This window comes from Sus scrofa, chromosome 13 (assembly GCF_054392235.1).
Source record: "Sus scrofa isolate SSC_HxYL_T2T_F1_AM1 chromosome 13, Sscrofa_HxYL_maternal_Yorkshire_Landrace_v2.0, whole genome shotgun sequence".
Taxonomy (NCBI): domain Eukaryota; kingdom Metazoa; phylum Chordata; class Mammalia; order Artiodactyla; family Suidae; genus Sus; species Sus scrofa.
Window position 1 is genome coordinate 76,515,359 of NC_139395.1, and position 24,552 is coordinate 76,539,910.

The window sequence follows — 24,552 nt, forward strand, 5'->3', positions numbered from 1 at the left end:
TCCTCCATGGTTTCCAGCCTCATGGGGCCTCGTGCTTTGCCAAGTGCATGTAGAGAAACTTACAGTTACATGTTGTATGACATACTGGTAACAGTTCCCAGAGGACCCACATTAGTGAGGTGCTTGGGGCAGCTTCTCAGAGGAAGACAGCAGCACCTTATCTCTTACCTCCTTTGTGCTCTCACCTGAACCCCACATCCCACCTGGCTTTCTGTCCAAAAACATCCACATGTGTTTGGGGAGAGAGTAAATTTTTGGACCTGGAAGGAACCTTTGGGACCATCTAACCAGTGTTCATGGGAACTACCATCTATGTGGAGAGGTCAGGCAACCTTCATGGGTTCTCGGGGTGACTGCATGGCAGACCTGAGCCCTATGCCCAGTCCTGGGTCTTTGTCCAGTTCCATTTCCACATCAAAGTTCCATAGGCCACGTGGGGTCTGCACCAGTGCATGAGGCTGTGCTCTTCCCCTCTGGTAGTGCTTAGTGTGGCTGCACATGAGGGGATACTTTCTCAAGGCACAGAGGGTCAGGATTTTCTGGTGGGGAAATAATGTGGAGAATTTGGGCTGATCCAAAGATAGCCATCACTAGCGACAGTTTCCCAGGCCTGGGGGTGGCTGGATCCAAATCACCCAGTGAAGATTATAGCCATGTTGAATCAGACTCTTTAGAAGCAGGCTCAGGAATCCATTATTTTGACAAGTTGCTCAAATGATTGTGTCAAAGCCAGGTTTTGGAAACATATATCTAATCCTTTAAGAAGATGCTGCTGCTGCTGCTGGCCTCACGCTTCATGGTGGACAGCAGAGGAGGCGTGCTCACTGGCTGGCCTCAGGGTTTAGTGGGGGTGGGGGGCGGGGCGTCACCTGTCCTGCTGCTAGGTTCCATGGTGAGCGGAGGTCTCACACATGGCTCAGTAGGTGGGCTCAGACCAGCTGCCCAAAGACTGGCAGGCATCCCTTTCCAGCATCTCTTGGTTTGTTCGTGTCTGGGATGTTCACAGGCAAGTTCTAGAGTGAATGAAAGAGTCCCTGCAGGGTGCTCCAGAGGAAAGAGCTCAGGGTCTGGGGCAGGTGAGGAACCCTTGCTGTGTAAACACAGACATGCTGGGCTGAGTCTGTTTTTCCTCATCTTTAACATACTTGAGGTGACTGTAAAGTTTCTTCCATCTATCTCTAAGAGTTCTTTTTCTAAGTTTTGCCTCATTCATCATTCACTGAACACCTACCTTCTCTCCACACCTACCTGTCCCCTCCTGGGTCAGGTGTTCTTTCTAGATGCCTCTGTTGTACCCTCCTCCTCCCCACACCCACTCTTGAAGGAAAGGACTGCCTTGGGTGCCCTTTTGCCAGCAGAGCCCCCACAGGAATGAACCTGATGGTGGCATGTGTGTCAGGCTCTGTGCTAGGCCCTGGGGACCATGTACCTCCTTCCTCCCAACATTTTACAATTTAGGGCTTAGGTGTGTTTGAGGTGAATTGCAGCTTGGGAACTCTCAGGAGAGTGAGGGGGGACTGTCCACGGTGTTTACAGGCTAGTGGCACTTGGGTCTCAGTCCCGGGCTTTCTGAATCTCTAGGTCTAGGCAGGGTCAGGGAAGTGCTAGCATCTGCGTTTTCACACAGCTGGTGATCCTGCCCTGCAGCCAGGCTTAGCCTGAGAGGGAGCAGATGCTTCTTGCTAAGAGGTCTGGGACTCACCCCTGGGGGTTAGTTTTAAACATGCTACAATTGAATCTTCTTTCCCATTTCTTCCTCTAGCTCTTTGATGAGGAGAATCCAGTACACAAATCTGGAACCAGATACATGTTTACAACTGAGGGACATATTGTATCTGTGGATGAACATCTTCGGGAATCACCCTGGAAGGAGTTCTTTTCTGAAGAGGGAGGGCAGGACCAAGTGGAAAAGTCTGTGCACAGGCCTAAATCTCACGAACTGAAAGTCATCAACTCCAGCTCCAATGTGAGTTGCTTTTTCCAGGAGTGGTTTGCATGTGGAGGAAGAGAAAATACTACTAATCACAATTTCATCCAGAGTTTCCTGGTAGAGTATCCATGGTGCACTCAGATGGGGAAATGTGAGAAGAGTTTCAGGAAGAGGCCATTTCTGTAGGTGTCATCAGGATGTAAGGAAACCACTGAGCAGTGGCCCATTACCAGCTTCCGGCTGAAGGGTACAGTAGGGAGGGAGTGGTCACAGGCACCGGCCGCAGAGAGGCACTGGCAGGGGGTGGTCCCGGGCAGGAACCACTGCTCTGGGTTGGCTTCAGTGATTGTAGGAAGGGAGCCAGCAGAGTGGACACTCTGTGCTCCTTCTCCCTCTTCTGGTCTGTTCGAGCTTCCCGTCAGCTGGCTTTGCTAGAAGCCAGAGGCCAGGGAACCTACTGATAGAGCCCATCCTGTCAGCCTTTGGGGCCAGGGTGGCGAGGAGGATGGAGAGGCTCCAGAGGAGCAAACGGCAGAATCACCCCCCGGCTGGAGAGGAAAGAAGGGCATTCGGCAGTCATCGTGGTGTTTGATGAGTGTGCTGTCCAAGTGCAGGAAGTACTGGGTTTCACTGAAAATGGGGCTTTGCTGAGCATATGTGGATATTCCCCGGACACGCTGGGGAAGGTTTGGGAGCAGAAATCCTTGATTCTTGTAGCTGTCCCAAGTAGTTGTGTTGATTTGAATCTAACAGGATGGTTTGGATGTGAGGATCGGGAAGTGGACATTGCATCAGGTGATATTAAATCTGCATTAGGTGACTCAAACCTCCTTTGCTCACAATGGATTGGGATGCCATCTCTCTCTTCAGAAAAGACTCAGGTGCCAAGAGCCCTGCCGCCCACCCCTAGGCCACTTTGGTTACAGGCCCTCTCATCCCAGACTGTATTTTTCCCTTAATGTCTCATCCTAGAGCTACATCATCAGCCTCTGAACTGAACTGATAGGCCCGAGCAGAGATAAGTCCCTGAAGTGTCCATCAGGCCGTGGAGTGTAGATTAGGTGAACAGAGCATGATTGGAAAGGAAAGGGAAGGCCACTAGAAGGAGAAATAATAATCATAGCCAACATGTATTTATAGAGCTTATCACATGCTGAGCACTGTAAATGCTGGGGTGTGTTCACTGCTCACAGCAGCCCTGTGAGGGGTAGGTCCCCTCAATATCCCCAATTCACAGATGGGAAGAGGGAGGTACAGAGAGGTTCAGGTCACATGGAGCTGTGTGGTGGAGCCAGGATTTGAACTGAAGGAGATGTTCCTTTAATAGGCCTGATCCAGTTGTGCCAGGCCCTGGGCTTGTGGGCCCAGCAGAGGGGTCCTGGTGCTGCACAAGCTCAGGGCCCAGTGCAGAAATTTGTTCCCCCATAGCCACTGCCAGTGGGAGACTGTATGATGTGCTGTTGAAAACAGAGGAGGGAGGACTTAGTCTGCCTAGAAAACAGGGAGGGCTTCATTGAAGAGATGGTATCTTAGTAGCTCCTGGAATGGTGAGGGGCACTTCTCAGGAAAGGACGTCCAGATAGAAACCACAGCATCTACAGAAAGCTAGGTGGGGGAGGGTCAGGACCAGCCAAAGGGCCTGTCAGTCTTGGTCTTGCCAAGATGAGGATCGGGACGTAGTGAGTTAAGTACATAGCAGTGGGAAAATGCTTCTTTGGGGCAGAGCATGTAATGAGTGTATGTGGAAACTGTTTCCAGACAGCATGTTGGGTTCTCAAACTTACATTTCCTTTGAAAGAGAGGGGCGGGGAAGCCTTTAATTAAAAAAAAAAAAAAAAAAAAAAAAGCACCTTAGCATGTAGGTTTTAGCTGTGGGTGAAAAGAACCATAACCTCAGAGAAACAATGGTATTACAATGGTATTTTCAACTAGCTAAAGCAGTTTTTACAATTTGGGGTGGATTAAGGACCCCAAGAAGGATGAAGCTTTTAGTGCTGCTCACTCTGCACTTGCACGAGCATGTCTTTTAGCCTCCCTGGGTCTCCATTTCTATAAAATGAGGAAATTAAATTACACTGGTGGTCCTCAGGGGAACGGGGCGGTGTCTGGAGACACTCTTGGTTGTTATACAGGGGGCTGGAGGGCGGGTGGCAACTAGTGGGAGAGGCCCAGGGATGCTGTTAACATCCTGCAGCGCACATGACAGGCCCACAGTGTTGACAGTCCCTCAGTTAAGAAACCCCAGGTGATGCCATCCAGTCACGTCTCCTGAGGAATAACACATGGGTTTTTAATTCAGAATTCAAACCCATCCCTCATTTTGTTTTCTTTCAGTGCAATCGTGTTCCTGATGAAAGGAGATACTCCTTGCCCTTAAAGAGCATCTACATGCGGCAGATTGACCAGATGGTTGGCTTGATTTGACCTGCTCTCCCCCGTGTGGCCTCATTGGAAACTGGACCTAAAACAGCTGAACATAGGCTGAGACCCAGTCTGAAGTGGAGGAGGATGGGAGCCTGGCCGTCCACGATGCTGTAGGAATTCTCTCCAGCTCCTCCCCTCAGCACGTAGATTCTTGCATTCTTTAGTGTTTCTCTTCTGTTCAATAAAACACCCTGTTTGTCTTAAGGATTTACTCTGAGGTGAGAAGGTATGAGGAAATCAGCTCCTTCGGACAGGCTGCTGTTCCTCAGCAACTTGGACGGGCGTCTGGCTGGACCTTTAGAGTTCCCGACTTTGGAATCACCAAGCCTGGCTACCTCTCTGCCCGAGGATTGTCCATGGATTGATTTCTGTGCAAGAGGGCCTGAGGTTCACTTGACATCCCTACTTACTGCATTTGTCATCCTCTCTCTTTCATTGGAAAGGTGGGGTTTCTCCCAGCTCCCCACCCGGGATCGTCGGTCACCTGGGAAAAGTCATCCAGTTATGCCTTTGTGCCCCAAGTGATCATCACAGTGTTACAAATTATTTGCTAATGAAAAACAGTTTCATCCGAATTCTAACAGGCAGTCTTTAAAAAAAAAAGGCAAAAGCTTTATACGACCTGAAGAGAAACCAGAGTATAACAGGCAGTCTGTTAAGTTGTCACATCACCATTTAAGAGCTTAACAAGTAGATCTTTTGGACGATGTTTTACATTTACTGTGAATTTACCCGAGGAGCTCCCACAGTTTCAGAAACAGGTGCCTTTTAGGGAGAGAAAAACACCCATGATCATCTGAGCTTCCATCTGTCTTATATTTACTAACCAAGGATTCTTAATTCTGACCATGTTTGGGTTAGAATTATTTTGTTTTTGTTTACTGTGTCTAGTGCCAATTAGCTAAGTCAGGGAGAAAGAAATGATCAGATGACTTTCTGGCATCCTTGAGCCACTTTTCTGTGTAATACAGGCTTTAGATTAGTGCCTTATACTATTTTGGTTTGGGCCACTGGATGTCACAGCTGCTGCTAGGATTTTGACAGGCTGGTTCTATATTGCTTTGTGGTGGGACCACAGTGAAAGGGGAATGGGATGGATATCAATAAGGAAGATTCTGGAAATGCCTTGGCCATTCCTTGCCTTTCAATCTGATATTTTAAGCAAGCATATATAAGGAGAAACTTGTGCTAAAACGCCTCCTTCATTTTTTGTTCTATTTCCTAAGCCAAAACGGAACTATGTCTCTCTAAACTTGTGCTGAGTGCTCATAGAATGCTGAGGTAGGTTTGAACTCCGAGCTTGGCTTCCCTGTAATGTCAGAGGTTGAAATGAATCTCAGCAGAAAGGGGAGGATGTTTCTTAAAAACCTCCAACTTCACTCGTCATGTTGTGTACCCGTCACTGCTGGCATACTTCAAAAGATTTTATTTTGGTCTTTTTAAAGCTAGAAGGAAGTACTGTGTAAGCCATTGCATTTTCAATCAAAAGGGAGAAATTTTATTGTTCTTGAAAATTTAAGTGTTAGTGGATTTTAAGATAGTTATGTAATTCAGTTCTTTGAGATTTTTAGAAAAGGGATTTTCAGTAATGTGTCACCTCTGCCTTTTAAATATTTGGTGTGCCAATTGTTTTAAAGTAAAAAAAATCAAATGCTTCGATTTTATTTTTTATTTCAGAAGCATTCTGTTTATCAACATTGTCTTGTCTACTGAATAGAAAATTTTCTTTGAGAATATTATATATATTTTAAATGTTTTCATTGACTCAGTAAAACCAAAGTGTCCCATTTTAAATACACACACATGCACAAATGTCCCTGTACCTTTTCTCCAGGTAAACTGAGGAGGGACTATTTGGGAGAATGGGGCACCTCAGGGAAGAAAGTGGGCCCTTCGTGTATCTGTTTCCTTTGTTGCAGCACCCACCCCTGGTTTTCCCTGGTTTCCTGCTCCAGCTTCTGTGCTCACACTGTTAGGTTATCACATCCCAACCTTCCCCCCTCCTGTGGGCTCAGGCATCCCACCGCTCTTGCTCTGGAACAGGGACCTGGGCTCTTGTTCTGCCGAGACACCTCAGGGGCTACCAGCTGACATGATGTATGTTTTGTATTACGTCTCAGACCCTCTTGACTCAGGCACTGGACTTGTACCAGTTGTGAGTCTGGGGGCGAGTGACTCACTCTGATCCTGGTTGTTGAGCTTCTAGACTCCCTTGCCTAGGTGAACGGTGCTACTCGATACCAGAATGCTGTCCCATGCTAGTTACAGAGAAGGTTCTTTGAGCCATGTTCAAAACTTAATTTCTTTTTGAAGGTCAGAATGACAACACCTGGACAGATCCTGCCAGGTGTTTGCTGTTCCTTGTGCTCTGTGTCCTGAGGTATCTGGGAGGGGAGGGCCGAGGAGAGGAGATTTGCCCTAGGAACACCCTGATCCTGATCCGACATCATCCTTTGGAACTGCTGTGAGCCTGCACCATCCTTGTATTCCCACACAGAGCTAGTATCTAGACTGATTCGGTTGACACAGTGAAAATGGTTTTGCAAAATCTTTGTGGAAAGCTGCCTTATGGTAAGGCTTGGGTGGAGCTGAAAACTCCCACCCCAGATTTCCCAAGCATTACAGGGCAGCCTTTGCTGGCTGAGATGGTGTGACCGAGGAATTCTGTTTCCTGGAGGAGGAGGTGACAAAGGAAGTGTTTGCTGACTTGCTCGTTGTGCTGGCCTTCATGAAAAAACAGCTTCCATTTTCTCATCTTTTCCTTCAGAACTTTCAAATCTTCTGCCAGAACTCGCTCTGTGCGGGAACCACCAGGTTCTTGAGGTGGTTGTGAATCATGGGACATGCACACACCACTTCTGTAGTTGGCTCTTTACTTAGGCACCAGGATGGTGTCTACAGCTCCCTAGACAGATAAGTTTAGTTGTATATTTTAACGGTCTGAGTTTGGGTCCTCCCTCTTTCCCTCCACCTACAGGTCCCCCACCAAAGAAAAATAACCCTCTTAGCTATTTTCTTAGCTCAGTTTACTAAATGATTGCAAACTGTAATCCTTTGCTCTGGGTTTTGTAGACTCAACATCAAACATTCTTTTTTGCCAGAGGTCTTTCTCTTGTGTGGATTTCCAATTTAGTGCTTGTTAACAGATCAGGCTGGATGTTTGCCCTAGCCCCAGGGTGGCTGAGCAGGGACATTTAAGAAAGTTCTTTGCTTTTCCATTCCCAGGTATCCAGCCTGTCCCCTGCAGGGCAGGGACTCTTAGGAAAGTGAGAAGGTGGGGTGGCTTGGCTGTGTGTCCCCTGGTTTTGCAGGGCTCAGGGTTATTGAACTGGGATGTGAATCTGGTGAAAGTGTTAAGTACCTGTGGACCTTCCTGATTCGTTATCTCCTTCCCTCTTTCTGAGAGGCAGAGAAATAATATTTTTAAAGGTATGTTGTTTTAGTTTTAAAAAGCAAAACACAAGCTGCATTTTTATTTATTATGCACAAAAAAGGTAAATCTGTTTTTACAAAAAATCTAGAGTTGGAAACTCTGGGGAAAATTCTATTGAAATATACAAATGCTTCTCTCTGTAATGTGCAATATGCTTTGCAACTATAGATGATATTTTATGTTTAATCTGTAAATAAGAAATGTATTTAAATTAAAAGGGAGGTTTTTGTAAAAGGATCAAATGTTCTTTTATAAATGTACTAAGGAATATCTTGCTCTTTGAAATTTATTAGCATTTTTATGAGTAATTTTTATTAAAAGATTCTTTTGAGTTGTCATTTTGTTTCCCCTTTATATACTCACATGTACACATTACACACAGGACAAACAAGGGAACAAAGTCTTTAAAACTGTAAACCAGATGAATAAAAATTTTATTTTGTTGGAGTTCCTACTGTGACTCATTGGTAAGGAACCTGGCTAGTACCCATGAGAATGCAGGTTCCATCCCTGGTTCCATCAGTGGGTTAAGAGTCTGGTGTTTCACATCCTGTATTGCTGTGGATGTGGCATAGGCTGGCAGCTGCAGCTCTGATTCAGCCCCCTAGCCTGGGAACATCCATATGCCACAGGTGCAACCCTGAAAAGCAAAAAAAATTTTTTTTTTTTTTTTTACGGGTAGATCCTGAGGAATACCACTCCAGGTTTGTCTTTCGCCCCTTCATTTAAGGGTCCTTCACGTATGGCTCAGAGCCACTTTTAATGGTCTTGTCCTATCCCTGCTCTCCTCTCCGCCTTAGCCTCTTTTCTCCCAGGCCCTGACTGGTGCCATTTATCTGGTGCCATTCTCACTTCTTGGTGCCATTTATCTGAGTCTCTCTAGAGCCTGTTATCTGAAACAAGGCAATCTCTTTCTGCTAAGCTTTTACAGCTGAGGATGGCGGTAGTGGTACAATGAGGTTGATGTGGGATGTGGGTCCAGGGGAAGCCCCAGCTAGGAGGGCTTCAGAGGGATGGCCTTTGTGCCCACTGCTGCCTGAGTCGTGATGGGAGCTGGAAGGAGATGGCTGATTCGGCCTCTCCAACATCTGGGTGTCCCAGCTCTTTGTTTTTGTGAATTTGATGGGCCTTTAGAAAAACCATGAATTACAACAGGGTGAAGGGCAGTTGAGATTGGAAGCACTTGCTGACGTTAGAACACTTGCGTGTTAATGAAGTACTCTGGGTTTATAATCCTTTTGACAAATTCAGGCAGGCCCAGTAGCCAAGCCAACAGCTAAAAAGCCACAGATCCCGCCTTAGCCGGGATCTTCCCTATAAGGTGCTGGGCCCTGGTGGCGTGGAGTGTGTGCCCTGGAGCATTGTGTGTGGACGTGGCTGGAGAGCAAGGGGACTCAGCACCCATGACGTGTGAGGTACAGTCCTAGCTTTACCAGTGACATACCTGGTGCCAGGTTAAACCTCTTAAACCATCTGGTTAGGCCTCAGTTTTCCCATCTATTAGACGGGGAGATGATAATAATGGTCCATATGCATAGGTTGGATTGAATGGATTAATATGGGTAAAGTGCTTGCAGTGGTACCTGGCACACAACAGGCTCTGTGTGTGTGTTTCCTGTAATCAGGGCTGTTAGATTTGATACCCAGTATAAGCTCTAGGATCTTTAAACTGGGACCCCAAAGAAGGGTAAGAACTGAGGCTGGCATGGAGAGGCTTGGACCAGGGCCCTTCCCTTCAGCTCGGAATAATCTCTGCCTGTGTGGGGATGGGTGAAGGAGGCAGTAAGACTCCCTCACACAACAGAAATGCCCTATTTCATGAGTTTGGTCCTCAAAAATCTACCTTTCCAAGGCAAGAATTTCTTGCATCATGGAGTGTATGGAGGAAGCCCTGCTCTGGGGGGAGCAGGGCTAGGGGGCCACCTTTAATGTCAGGCTAATCTAGTTCTTGGAGAAAACAGCCTGATTATTTGAAAAGCTTGACACCTGCTTAGCAAGAAGACCAAAAGGGAGCCAAGGAACCAGCTTCCTTTGCTGGAAAACCCATGTGGGCCACCCTAAACTGATCTTTTGGATAAATAGGGAGGTTTTAAAATAATACTGAAATTTACACTTTTAAATCCATCTAGTTAAACCTACAAACCATTGCGATTTGTTACTTACCACACCATCTGTCTTTCTCTCTTTCTTTCTTTTTAGGGCCTCACTCGTGACATATGGAAGTTTCCAGGCTAAGGGTCAAATCAGAGCTGCAGCCAATGGCCTACAGCACAGCCATAACAACACTAGATCCTTAACCCACTGAACAAGGCCAGGTATCAAACCCGCATCCTCATGGATACTAGTCAGGTTTGTTAACCACTGAGCCATGATGGGAACTCTCATCATTTCTAAAAATACATTCAAACAAGTGTTTTTTTTTTTTTTTTTTTTCCTTTTCCACCACAGAATTTCATACAGATTTAGTACATTTCGATCTTTTAAAATTTGCTGTGTATGAAATCAAACTGTGCCACAAAAACATAATTTGACAAATAGAAGTTTTAACACATTTTCTGTGATCATGACGCTCTAAGTATTAAGAAATTTCAGGATTTGGAGTTCCTGTTGTGGCTCAGTAGGTTACAAACCTGACTAGTATCCATGAAGATGTGGGTTCAATCCCTGGCCTTGCTCAGTGGGCTAAGAATCTGGTGTTGCCATCAGCTGTGGTGTAGGTCACGTATGTAGCTCAGATCTCGAGTTGCTGTGGCTGTGGCATAGCTGGCAGCTGCTGCCCTAAAAAGTAAAAAAAAAAAAAGAAATTTCAGGCTTAAGCTAACATTACAATTAGTATGTAAAGAGCATAAACATTTTGATAATTATTTATAAGTTAACAACATTTATAAATTTACTAGTTATTTTGTTGGTAAGATTTCCTTTTATTTGATAGCAGTTTTCCACCCCCCTTCTCTAATTGAATTGTGTGTGTCTGGATGAGCACTACTTATTGCTAGAATGAGGTGGGTTTCAGTATCAATTATCATCGTAGTTCTCATATTTGTAGATCTAACCTCATTCATATAAATAAGTGTGTGGGACTAGATAGAGTTTTTAAAGATACTACAGTAAGTATCTATAGATACAGATACCTTAATTCTTTGAACTTCTGAGCAATATGCCAAAAATTACACAATAATTTATGATAAGAACTTATTTTAAAAAATCCATTTGCTGACAAATTAATGGGGCTTTCTTTCATTTTCATTGCAAGCAAAGAACAGGAAACCACTGATTTGCAAAAATATTTGTTATTCAATCATTAGTCATTCATTTACTTCTGCAATTTCTGGCATGTTTTCCTGAAAGGCCTTCCAAGATTTATCAAGTGATTATTATTTTTTTTAAGATTTTTATTTTTTATTATAGTTGATTTACAATGTTCTGTCAATTTCTGCTGTACAGCAAAGTGACCCCATTATAGACATGTATACATTCTTTTTCTCACACTATCATGTTCCATCGCAAGTGACTAGATATAGTTCCCTGTGCTACATAGCTGGATCTCACAGCTTATCCACTCCAAATGTGATAGTTCGCATCTATTAACCCCAGATTCCCAGTCCATCCCACTCCCTCCCCCTCCACTTTGGCAACTACAAGTCTCTCCTCCATGTGCATGATTTTCTTTTTTGTGGAATGGTTCATTTGTGCCATATATTAGATTCCAGATATAAGTGATATCATATGGTATTTGTCTTTTTCTTTCTGACTGACTTCACTTAGTATGAGTCTCTAGTCCCATCCATGTTGCTGCAAATGGCATTATTTGTTCTTTTTCATGGCTGAATCCTGTTATCTTTCTATTTTTTTGTTTGTTTTCAAGAAGAACAAAGAATAATCTTGTATTGCCTGAAATACTCAGAAAGTGTTGGAAAATTTAAAAAATTTATTAATCGTGATATCCTTCTGATAATAAATATCAAAAAATAAGTGCCTTTATCTTATGACTTCTCAAATATATTTGCATGAAAACCTTGTAGCTGTAGACCAAACTCATGTAATTTAGGAAACATAACCATCATTTAACTGAATTGGCCAAGCTGGTCCTTGTTTTCAAACTAATTGGCCCTATCAGACTTATACGCTAAGCATAAAAGTCTGACTTAATTTTTCAGTCCTAACAAATGTAGCGACACAAGGCCAGTGTCAGCACCTCCCTCTGAGTTCTAGGATGGAGGGATGTTGGCAGGAATTGTGCTATAGTTGACAGCAGGGATGGGCCGAAGTGGTTCAGCCTCTGTTCTCATGGAACCAACGTCTGCAGTGAGACATTGTTTGCCAACCAGTAGGAACAGGGAAAGGTCAGGTCTCAAGCTGATCTATTTCAGGTACAAGTACAAATGCATATTTTTGCCTTGAGGACCTGAAGTGGATTCCAGTACAGCCAGTGGTTTGTAGACTTGAGAGTGCCTCTGGTTCACTGGGAGTGTCTGTGAAAACACAGATCATTGGGATGCAGCCCACAGTTGATGACTCAGCAGGTTTGGGGTGAGACCTGAGAATGTGCATTGCACAGAGGTTTCCAGGTCAGGCTGATGCTGCCAATCTGGGGCCACAGTATGAGGCCCCTGCTTAAAGCTTTCCTTGCAATCGTGCCACTTGGAAAATCTCCCAGAATGAAGGATGCCTTCACCTTTTCCATGTCCTGCAGGGGTTGATCCAAGTTTTATAGGGATTCCTTTAAGAAAAATCATCTAAAGTTATGAAAGTGAATCTAAAAGTGAAGGTGATTTAGGATGAGAAGAGAAATTGCTGTAAAGCACAATGATTAAAAAGCTAACAAACACCACAATAACACAAAATCCATTAAAATTACAGTGTTTTAATTAAAACTACCTGATTCACCTCTTTTGTTCCTGTACTTATTTTGGCTACATACCCTTTGACTACTCTCTGTATGTTTATATCTCTATATACACATTTCATGGCTCACATTTTTATACTCTTTTCCTAATGATTACAGAGCCTCAGCTTCCTGGCAGCTAGAGCAAAGAGGGAAAGGAGTTGGGTTCTTGGCATCTTGTTCAAGCCAAGCCAAGCCTAATTCTTCATTAGAAGACAAGTGTTTCTGAGGCAGAAAAGTTTACATGGATTTATGTAAGGGATATGACATTATATCCCTGATTGGATTTTTTGAAACCAACTAAGACAGCAACGGCCAGCATTTAGTGCTTACATTTTAAGCCTGATACATAGCAAGTTTTCCCATGCATTATCTATTTTAACACTTAGACTAACCCAATGAGAGAGGTTCAGTCATTACTCCCATTCTTCACATGAAGAAAGAGGCTCAAAGAAGTGAAGCTTCAGCCCAAAGGCACCCAGCCAGTAGGTGGCTTCATCACCTAGATCTTAAACACTAGCTCTATTGTACCAGTCAGCTTTCTGGTTCCATGGAAATGGAGGCACAATTGCACTATGATGTTTTACATAAGGGACTTGAGCATCTGCCCGTTTTGGTGTCCACAGGCGTTCTAAACCCAACCACTTGCAGATACTGAGGGACAGCTGTATATCCATGGGCAGTTTCTTGAAGTGGCTTTCTGTAAGTTAGACTAATATGAACAATGGTTTATAATCTTTTAAACAAGCATATAAAATCTTCAAAAAAAATACACAGTGATTGAATTTATAAAACAGATTACCCCACAAGCAAGTAACCCAGAACTCATAGCTCTGGTGAAGTAGGGGTGGGAATGGGGACCCTATCTACTTGGCACATCCTCCCTAGGCACATCCATCCTAACTTCCTACCTCCCCCATCCAGCCAGTTTTACAAGGCCTGGGGTCCCTTGGAAACCACTGAGACAGCTGCTTCCTCTGCCTTTTTCAGTAATGGGTGGTTTTAACAATGGGCCATTTGTAGTTCCAAAGCAACCCAAACCAAATGTCTTTCTTAGAAATACAAACAAGGGTGGAGAGCTATCAAGAAAACCCATGGAATGATTATCATAAAAGTAAGCACAGGGATCACCCCTGGAGAGAACATGCTTAGAGAGGGAGAGGCACCCCAGGGCCAGCAGTGTTATTCTTAGCCTGGACCCATTCTTAATTGCATTCTTTATTTGGTCCACATATTTTTTAGATGTTTATCAAGTTTCATGATAGATGAATTTCATTGTATGTGAAATCAACTTCCCAAATCAGGAAATACAAGTCACAATTTAGTTTGCTCCAGTACAGCATAAAAAATTAGCAAAATGGAGTTCCCAGTATGGCTCAGCATGTTAAAGACCCAATGTTGTCTCTGTGAGGATGTGGGTTCCATCTCTGGCCTCTCTCTGTGGGTTAAGGATCCAGTGTTTCCACAAGCATAGGTTAGAGAGGCCGCTCAGAGCTAGTGTGGCTGTGGCTGTGACATAGGTCACAGCTGCGGCTATAATTTCACCCCTGACCTGGGAACTTCCATATGCCGCAGGTGCAGCTGTAAAAGAAAAAAAAAAAAAAAAAAAAAAAAAAAGCAACATGTTCATCAAAATTGAGGAAAATAAAACAGTGTGCATCATTTGTTAGAGAAATCCTCCAAGTATTTTGAGCATCATCCAAGCCCTTGAGTTCTGTTACACCTATGCCAGTCTCAGGCTTTCCTTGACTTTCATAAACATAAACCAAGAGGAGAGGCTGTTGGTGGGCTGCAGCCCATTTTTCAATGGGCATCCAGGAGGGCAAGTCTTTCAAGTAGTGTGGCCCCACCTGGAAAGTGATATTTGAAGAAAGGACAGTTTTAGGCATAACACAATGCCAGTACAACTCACTGGAACCCTGAATTTCAGCAATGTCTCTTGAACACCTGCTCCAGACTTACCTGGGTAGCGGAGGAGGACAGAAGGAAGAACATTTCCTTGGCCCAGAGGAAAGGCTCCCAAGTATGGCCTCAGGTGTTAGGCATGCACCTTCCCAAACCATCCACTCTGAAAACAGGGCATTTTCTACCAATGGGCCTCAAAATATCCTGTGTGATTTCAGTTCTATAAATTTGTTGTACATACTGTTAAGTTCCACAAGAGACCACTGTTGCTTCACTTTTTCTCGTGATGCCTTTAAAAATAGAGATTTAACCCCAGTAGTACAGAAAAAAATGCCATTGGCATGCCTTAAACACAGCATGCAAAAATGTAATTTCATGGTCCTTCGGAATCTTGCATCGGATTCTGGCCGTGTGCTGCTCATTGAAATATGAGTAAGAGTAAGAATGACAGTGAGGACAATGGGCGTCAATGTAAGGTCTGCCTCCCAAGATCAAGCTCTTTTACAGATATTGTTAAGACTCAAAATGTCGTGTGTCTTGAGGTTGCTGTTTGTGTGTGTGTGTGTGTGTGTGTGTGTTTACCTTTTCTAGGGCCGCTTCCCGCGGCATATGGAGGTTCCCAGGCTAGGGGTCTGATCAGAGCTGTAGCCACCAGCCTACACCAGAGCCACAGCAACGCAGGATCCGAGCCGAGTCTGCGACCTACACCACAGCTCATGGCAATGCCAGATCCTTAACCCACTGAGCAAGGCCAGGGATAGAACCTCATGATTCCTGGTCAGATTCGTTAACCATTGAGGCACGACGGGAATTCCAATGTTGCTGTTTTCCAGGGAGTAAAACTGGGGAAATATCACAAGTTGCTGAGTTAGGTGATAATATTTCAGAACAAGAAGAAGTAAGAAAGGACAAACATGGGCCTGTTGGAAGTGCACCAGGCCTTCCTCAGTGTTCAGGTGGATGGTTTCATTTTTATCTTGTGAGGTTGCTTTCAGCTTGATATGAAATTGGACAGGTGCATCCTTCTAGAGAAAGCTGGGGAGGGGGTCTCTCAGTGCCCAGGGAGCATTGCACACCTCGGATTTTCCCAGATGATCACTTCCTTGGGCTGTCTTTCCTCACGGTGTCTCACCATGAGCCTCCACTCTGGACCTTAGAGTCTTCTGGTTCCTGTGGAATCTTATCTTCTAGAACTTTATGCTGGTGATATTCCTAAAGGTTGGGTTCTTATCTCATTGCAGAAAGAATTCAGAAATGAGGCAGAACTTGAGAAAGAAAATGGAGGATTTATTTAAGTGAGAAATATACCTCTAAAAGAAAGGCTGGCAGAGAGGTGAGCAGCTGCTCTGCCCTTCTCTGACACGCTGGTTATAAGGGGCCTCCAATTGCATGGGCAGGATATTACTGGGAAGGTTGGGTTTGGGGGTCATATTCCTTACTTTTCAACCCAGCTTCACCTTCCCAAAGGGAGGAGGAATTTTTGCCCTTATTTAGTTTTTATTGTAAGTGCCATGGTGTCAGTGCATGATAGGTACTTTTAATCTGCATAGCTAATTTTATTATAATCAGGGCATAATAAGCAACAGTTTACTTTGGGATGCTGAAGATTCCTACCCCTTTCCACCTTTCTTTGTCTGCCTCCCCAAATCACTTATCACCCCAAAATGTGTGGTTTCCTGTCAGTCTGGAAGTTCCGGGTTTGCTTTGTCTGCCCATGGACCCTGCTGTTTGCATGATGCATGGTTTCCTGCCATGTGGCCCCTTGTCCCCCTTCTCTGCTCGTACCTAATTATCTGCCTGCTCTAACAGTTACTGCCCTGCCTTGTTCCCATTATCTGATCTGGCAGACAGCTGGCAGTATTTGGAGTCCACATTATGGGTTTGATCCTGGCTCGTTATTAGCTGAGCATGCTCGTAAACCTCTCCGAGTCTCAGTTTCCTCATCTGGAAAATGGGGCTAATTCATCCCATCCCAGAGGGTTTTGCAAGTGATTCAAGCAATTGTGTATATAAGGGGCCTGGGACATGTGGCACACATCTGCTTAGAAAATCCTTCTTTCCTTTCTTCCTCTCTTGCCCTCAGTCAGCTGCTTCAGTGGCTGGGGGCACTGATTCTAAGAGAATCTGGAGAATTCTTGTTACTGACCTAGTTACATTCAGGCACAACCCAGCAGTCCTTGAGGCAGTGGTTCCCACACTTTAAATATGAATCTCCTGTTCAATTCGGAGATGTAGGACCATGCCTGGTCTCTTTGGGGATCTTACCTGGGAAATCTTGGTACCTCCACCCTGGTAGCTGGCCAAGGAATCAAGGTTGCTCTCACCAATGTGGTCGGCTGTCACCCATCTATGGCAGGCCTGATTAGAATAAAAGTGCAATGGAAGGGCAAATTACCTCTCTGCATAGACATCCTTCTTCCTCTGCCTGGTACATCAGCACTCCTGCCTCTCAGGTGTTCAGACCTGGACTGAACTAGCTTTCATGGGTCTCCTGCTTGTGGTCAATGGTCCGTGGGACATCTCGGCCTCCATCACCAGGCCAATTCCTCACAACAAATCTCTCAAATCTCTCTATATATATTTTTTTGTTGTTGTTGTTGTTTCTTTTTAGGGCTGCACCTGTGGCATATGGAGTTTCCCAGGCTAGGGGTCAAATTGGAGCTGTAGCTGCCGGCCTATATCACAGCCACAGCAATGTCAGATCTAAGCTGCGTCTGCGACCTATACCACAGCTCACAGCAATGCCAGATCCTTAACCTACTGAGCAAGGCCAGGGATCAAACCTGAGTCCTCATGGATGCTGGTCAAATTCGTTAACCACTGAGCCACTCCCAAATCTCTATGTATCTTAACAAACAAACAAGATCCCCTGGTATGACTGCTAAACAATTCCTGGGTGGTCCTGAGTCAGAATCGGCTTTTTAAGGATCTTTCCAGGAGGTTATGAGGCCGGTGGTCAGAGCATCATGGTTTGAGAACCACAACTCTGGGAGTTTGCTGGGGTGACCCACACAGCATCCTGTGTCTAAGAGCTTCTCTTCAGGGACTGATGGATTAAAATTCAAGAATCTGGCTCTTCTAAGCAGTTCCCTTGCTGTATAGTCCCATGGATACCCTGGAACTCAGTAGCTGCCCACTAACATTGGAAATATTTTAGAAAATGCCATCTTTTGGAGTTCCCATTGTGGGCTCAGTGGTAATGAACCTGACTAGTATCCACAAGGACACAGGTTTGATTTCTGGTCTCACTCAGTGGGTTATGCATCTGGCGTTTCCATGAGCTGTGGTATAGGTCACAGATGCGGCTTGGATCCTGCATTGCTGTGGCTGTGGCGTAGGCCAGCAGCTGTAGCTCTGATTTGATCCCTAGCCTGGGAATTTCCATGTGCCATGGGTGTGGCCCAAAAAAGACAAAAAAAAAAAAAAACCACCAAAAAACAAACAAAAAAAACACTTTGGTGGCTGGACAGCTTGGTTCTCAGACTGATTCCTGAAGCAGTAGCACCTGGGAAATTACCCAAATTGCATATTCATGGGACCCACAGAGGAATTATGGAATGGGATCACCTGGGGGGTGGGGCCTGAAAGCTGTGCAGTGAGTGGCAGGATGCCCTCCTGGGAGGGCCGGTGGGGCTTCCTCCCAACCCACTGGGACAGGTCTCTGTATTTATCCAGTTTATCTTGTTCCTGCTAGAGGCCTGGGAGTTGGGGCTAGTTCGCTGGTCTCTTGAGTAGACATGTGCTGAGCATTTACTAAACACCTACTGGTCTGCTGGTCATTTATCCTCCCCTCTAACATGCTCCATCGCCTAAACTCTATATTGTTTCCAGTTGAGAGGCAGGTTTGGTGCTTCTGATTCATTCATTCTTTTATGGAACAAATATTCAACAGCTATTCTGTGCCAAGTGCTCTACTAGATACTGGGGAATATACTGATAAGATTGTGCCTTTATAGAAATAAATACATTTATACTATAATGTCAAAGCATGGTAGGATCTATGAGGGCAAAAGAGGGTAAGAGGACAGAATTTGGGGTTGGGGAGGAAGTGGGGGAAGGGAGGAGAGGCTGCTTGTATTTTCCTGGATGATATACAGAGCTGTATTTTGCTGCCCTAATCATTGTTCTGGGAAAAGCATCCTGATCTCCATTGCTACTCATTTAAAAAATTTCTGTGATCCTTACCAACAGTTTGTGGGGGTTGCCGCTTGACCCAGATCTGACCAATAAGAGCCTTTTTTCACTGCCCCCAGTAGTGAATGCTTCAGCCATGGACTCTGAGCTTCCCTAAGGAAATTCAGCCCTGGGGCTTGTCCTAGAAACTGGTGGAGAGAGAAGGAAAGGAAAAGCCTCTTTTTAATAACTGCTGCAGTTTACCAAGCTGTGAGAATTTTAAGCTTGGGATTTTCAGGGGCTGCTATGCAGGATCAGCTTTCTTGAGAAACAAAGCCCACCAGAAGAAGTGGATCTGAGAGGAGGAGTGAGTTCTGATCCTGTTGTATGAACCACTAGATCCAGCCATCCCTGAAGTGCTTACTCCTGGACTTTTCAGCTCAAAAGGACAGTGCTTTACTTTTTCAGCTAGAACTTCTTTCTTTCCCTTGAGTCTCAGAGGGTCATAATATTAGACTCAAAAAACATGGTTCAAATCCTGGCTCTGCCACTTTTCTGGCTAAGTCTTTACCTCTTCTGTTACAAGGGCTGGATTCAGCAAAGGCAAAGAATTTGCTGAGCAGCTGTCACAGCCCTTGGCCCATAGTAGGAGTTCAATAAAAATTGGCTTGATTGCAGAGAATAATTAGCTGTCAAGCTGATTTCTTTTTACCTTAGCTTAATTGTGTTCATATTTTGAGTTTCAGAAACATGTGACTAGGCTCTTAGTGGTGGGGTGATCCGCGGTTCTATTTTTCATCTCTATTCTGGCGGTCCAGATGGTCTAGTGCAACCCCTCCCTCTTCTCCTCCTCCCCCTCCCCAAAGAAGCACAAGCATGTGGAGGAGAGACGTTTTTTCTTTTTCTCAATGAAATACAATTACATGGAATTCATGGCATTGATGATATTCATTGTCTCAAATTACACTGTTTCCTGGCCCTGGGTTGAGAGCTGTATAATAAAGTACTGATAAGAATGTTCTCTTTCTAACCCAAATTGTATGCAGATAGATGACACCTTCTAAGGGCAGTAATTTCTCTTTTGCTCAGAATTATGAAAAACCAGTCACTCTGAGGCTAATCTACATTGCATGTGCTTTTCACACATCCATCAATTTCAAAATAGATTTCAGTGAGGAAAGAAGTAAAATTCTCTCAGCCCAGACATTGAGATGATTTGGTTTTAATAATATGCAAAGCAGGGGTGAGGCACGTGGGGGAGAAAATCACCAGGCTTGGCTGTAAATGTGCTGCTAACTGGAAGAAGCAGAAAGCATTTTTTTCCCCCAGATTGAAACCCTGATAGCCTGGGAGGGGATCTGGAGCGGGTGGGGGTACAGCTGCTGGAAATGCAGATTGGACTGACCAGTCCTTAAACTTGGAATCTGCCCAAGTAACAGAATGATTCCATTTCTATATTTCAGACATTTGGAACACTTGAGGCTCTGTTACCACCAGCACCATAGTTATTATCCATCTAGGGCAGTGTTTCTCAACAATTTTTGCATTATTTTCCCCCATAAGGAACTCTTCTAATCCTTCCCAAGCCTGCATTATGAAATTTTCGTACCATAGGTATACTACATTTCTGTTTATTTGGGGTAGGCATACCTGTGCTTTATGCATAAAAATATAAGATTTTTTTCCCTCCAAGAACCATTTTACCCACTTGATAATATTGTCCCCATTAAGTGTTCATGATCTCAGGCTTAATATGTAGGACGCCTGCTCTCTTTTGAATGCTTACTTATATATTAGCTAATTTAATCCTTATAACAACCCTATCCGCTATCACCATTTCAAAGTGAGCCACCGAGGTGCAGAGAAATGACTTGTCCAAGATCACTGAGCTGGTAAGTCCTTGTCTCAAGTTAACCGAACTGCAGAGTTGAAGAAAAAAGTTTCTATGTAAGATTTTCCTCACTCTGACCCCAAGGACAAGGAATTTTAGTCAACTAAAAAATTAGTGACCTCTTCCAAGCCACCTTTAGGATTAATAATTTGCTACAAGGACTCATAGAAATCACTGCAAGCCAGTGGATTCATGGTTACAGTGTATTATAAGGAAAAGGTATAGGTTAATTAGCCAAAAAGCAAGATGCATGGGGCAGAGTCTAGAAGAGTTTTGCACATGATGTTTTTATGATCCTTGAGGTGCATTACCCTCTTGGCATCAATATGTCACAATATGCATGGAGTATTGCAAACCAGGAGATGTTTATCCAAACTTTGGGGTCTAGAGCTTTTCCTGGGACTTCATTATATAGATCTGATTGCTTAGTGATTGCCTTGTGGTTGAACACAGTCTCCAGGTCAGCTGATTCAACTTGACCAAGGCTTACCCCTCAAACCCAGATCACACATTTGGTATTTTGGGCATAGCCAGCACCCAACCCCAAGACTGACGGGTATGGCCAGCCCTACTCTAAGACTGGATGTGGCCTGTCCCTGCCTTAAAGAAAGACAATCCCTTCAGGTAGGACATCAACTACCTCTCAGAATCTGAGGACAAATTCCAGAGCTATCTTTGGGCAAAAAGAAATTCTTTACTGCTCAGTAGTGGGGCTGGAATTTGAAGACAGAGTTTGGACTCTCGCAGAAGAGGAAGAGCCTAATATTTGAGTGTCATAATGAGCCTTAAAAAATGCAAAGAAGACAGGTATATTCCCACTGCACATATGAGGAAACTGAGGGTAGTTTGGGGGCTGAATAATGGCCCCTCTGGATCTAGGTCCTGATCCCTTGGGGCTAGTGAATAGTACCTTCTATGGCATAGTACCTTCTATGGACTTGGCAGATTTTAAGTCAGGGGTCTTGCAAGGGGGATGGTATCCTTGTTCCTCTTTTAGTTCCTAAATATCATCACAAGTGTCCTTTAAGAGGGAGGTGGAGAGAGAGAGTTGATATAGAAGAGGTGATGTGAGCAGAGATTAGAGTGATGGTCTTTGAAGATGCAGGAAAGGCCCAGGAGCCAACAACTACAAACAGCCACTGGGATCTGAAAAAGGCAAGGAAGCAAGTGCCCCTCTCAAAGCCTCTGATGGAACTAGCCCTGCTGACACCTTGACTTTGGGCCCATGTGACTGATTTTGGACTTCAGGCTTCTAGAACCATAAGAGTATCGGTGTGTGTTGTTTTAAACTTCCAGGCTGGTGTTCATTTGTTACAGCAGCCATAGGAAATGAACACAGTGAGACTCAGAGGAGGTGGAGGCTTGCCTGAGGCCCTACGACTAGTCAGCAATTCTGCATTTTTAGGAGTCACTGGCTCCAAAGCTTGGTTCTCACCTCTGCTCTTCAGAGATGGCTTGTCCAAGGCGTGTAGGGTGGTGCATCACTCCTGACTTGAGGTCAGCTATCACTAATTGATCATCCTTCTCTTGTGCAGATCTGGGAGGGGAGGATCAGAACCATTGTCACCATAATGCTCTTGGTGACCATGAGCTGCAGCCAACCAATAATGGTCCAGGGTCAATACCTTAACTTACCTCCTGGAGAATTGCAGCCCCACTCTTGAGCAGATCTCTTACTCTTACTCTTTTTTTTTTTTTCCCCCTCAAATACCTGAGCTTATGATGCCAGTTCATTTATAAACAACACATACTCCTTTCAAAAAACTTTTTTTATGGAATTCCCGTCATGGCACATTGCTTAATGAATCTGACTAGGAACTATGAGGTTGCAGGTTCAATCCCTGGCCTTACTCAGTGGGTTAAGGATCTGGTGTTGCCGTGAGTTGTGGTTTAGGTCACAGACTCGGCTCGGATCCCGAGTTGCTGTGGCTCTGGCGTTAGGCTGATGGCTACAGTTCCAATTAGACCCATAGCCTGGGAACCTCCATATGCCATGGGAGCAGCCCTAGAAAAGACAAAACAAAACAAAACTTTTTTATTATTAAAGTATAGTTGATTTAAAAAAGCACATGCTCTTGGGGAGAGAGGATTAAGATGGCAGAATAGCAGAACTGGAGCTCAACTTCTCTCCTAAAAACAACAAAATTCACAACTAAAAGCTGAGCAATCCCTACCCAAATGGGCCAGAAACCTTAAAAAAGATACCCTACTTCAGAAGACAAAGAGGAGGACACATCATGAGGTAGGAGGGGTGATTTTGTGATATAAACAACCCCATACCTCCCAGGTGGGAAGCTCCACAGACAACTGGTTCACAGAGAGAGACTCACCTACAAGAGTGAGAGTTCTGAGCCCCACATCAAACCCTCACATGCGGGGATCTGGCACTGGGAGAAAGAGCCCCTGGAGCATCTGGCATTGAAGGCCAGTGGGTCTTATGCGCAGGAGCTCCACAGAACTGGGGGAAATGGAGACCCCATTCTTAAAAGGCACACACAGACTTTCACGTGCACTGGATCCCAGGGCAGAGTGAGGTCTCCATAGGAATCTGAGTCAAACCTGACTGCAGTTCTTGGAAGACATCCTGGGAAAACAGGGGTGAATGTGGCTTGTTGTGAGGGAGTGACATTGAAGGCAAAGCTCTCAGGAATATTCAGCAGCTGCCTCTCTCTGGAGGTGGCCATTTTGGGAAAACCTGGCCCCACCCATCAGCACTGAGAAGCCCCAGGGCAAACAACATTTGAGGTGGGATCACAGCCCTGCTCCTCAGTAAACAGGCTACCTAAAGAACCCTCAGGCACACAGCAGCCTCTAATCCCATCCAGAGACTAAACCCCACCCACCAGAGGGATTAGAATCAGCTCCACCTACCAGTGGGCAGGCATCAGCCCCTCCCATCAGGAAGCCTACAGCAAGGTCCCATACCGACTTCAGCCACAAGGGGGGCAGACACCAGAAGTAAGAGAGGCTACAACTCTATTATCTGTAAAAAGGTCACCACACCAAAAACCTATAAAAATGAAGAGACAGAGAACTATAACTCAGATGAGGGGGAAAGGAAAAACCCCAGAAAATCAGCTAAGCAATGAGGAGATTCTTAGCCTCCAGGAAAAAGACTCTAGATTGTTGATGCTGAAGATGATGCAAGACATTGGAAATAAACTGGAGGCAAAGATGGATAACTTACAGGAAACACTGACCAAAGAGATACAGGATATAAAACTTAAACAAGAAGAGATGCAAAATACAATAACTGAAATAAAAAATTCACCAGAAGCAGCTAATAGCAGAATACAGGAGGCAGAAGAACAAATAAGTGAGGTGGAGGACAGATTAGAGGAAATTACGGATGCAGAACAGAAAAGAGAAAAAAGATTGAAAACAAATGAAGAGAGCCTCAGAGAACTCTGGGACAACGTTAAACACACCAACATCTGTATTATAGGGGTGCTAGAAGGAGAGGAGAGAGATAAGGGGACAGAAAAAATATTCCAAGAGATAATAGCTGAAAACTTCCCTAACATGGGAAAGACACCACTCACTCAAATCCAGGAGGCACAACAAGTACCATATAAAATAAACCCAAGGAGGAATACACCGAGACACATATTAATCAAACCGACCAAAATTAAAGACAAAGAGAAAATCTTGAAAGCAGCTAGGGAAAAGAAACAAGTAACATACAAGGGAACCCCAATAAGGTTATCAGCAGATTTTTCAGCAGAAACTCTGCAGGCCAGAAGGGAGTGGCATGATATACTTCACGTGATGAAAGGAAAAGACCTCCAACCAAGATTACTCTACCCAGCAAGGCTTTCATTCAGATTTGAAGGAGAAATCAAAACCTTCACAGAGAAGCAAAAGCTGAGAGAATTCAGCAACACTAAACCAGCCTTACAACAAATACTAAAGGAACTTCTCTAGGCAGAAAAGAAAGGATAGCAACAGGAGACAAAAATTCCACAAATGAC

At 44.6% G+C, this 24,552-nt stretch overlaps 1 protein-coding gene across 4 annotated transcripts in view; it reads left to right on the plus strand.

Moving 5' to 3' along the window:
- EDEM1 (ER degradation enhancing alpha-mannosidase like protein 1) overlaps nucleotides 1-8,125 on the plus strand; it is a 28,557-nt gene extending 20,432 nt beyond the window's left edge. For all 4 annotated transcript variants that reach the window (XM_021069285.2, XM_021069286.2, XM_084989225.1 and 1 more), the window contains 2 exons: nucleotides 1,763-1,966; nucleotides 4,265-8,125. In XM_021069285.2, coding sequence (XP_020924944.2) covers nucleotides 1,763-1,966; nucleotides 4,265-4,354 — 294 coding nt within the window. In that variant the 3' untranslated portion in view covers nucleotides 4,355-8,125. The remainder of the gene's footprint in view (nucleotides 1-1,762; nucleotides 1,967-4,264) is intronic.
- The last annotated feature ends 16,427 nt before the right edge of the window (nucleotides 8,126-24,552 follow it).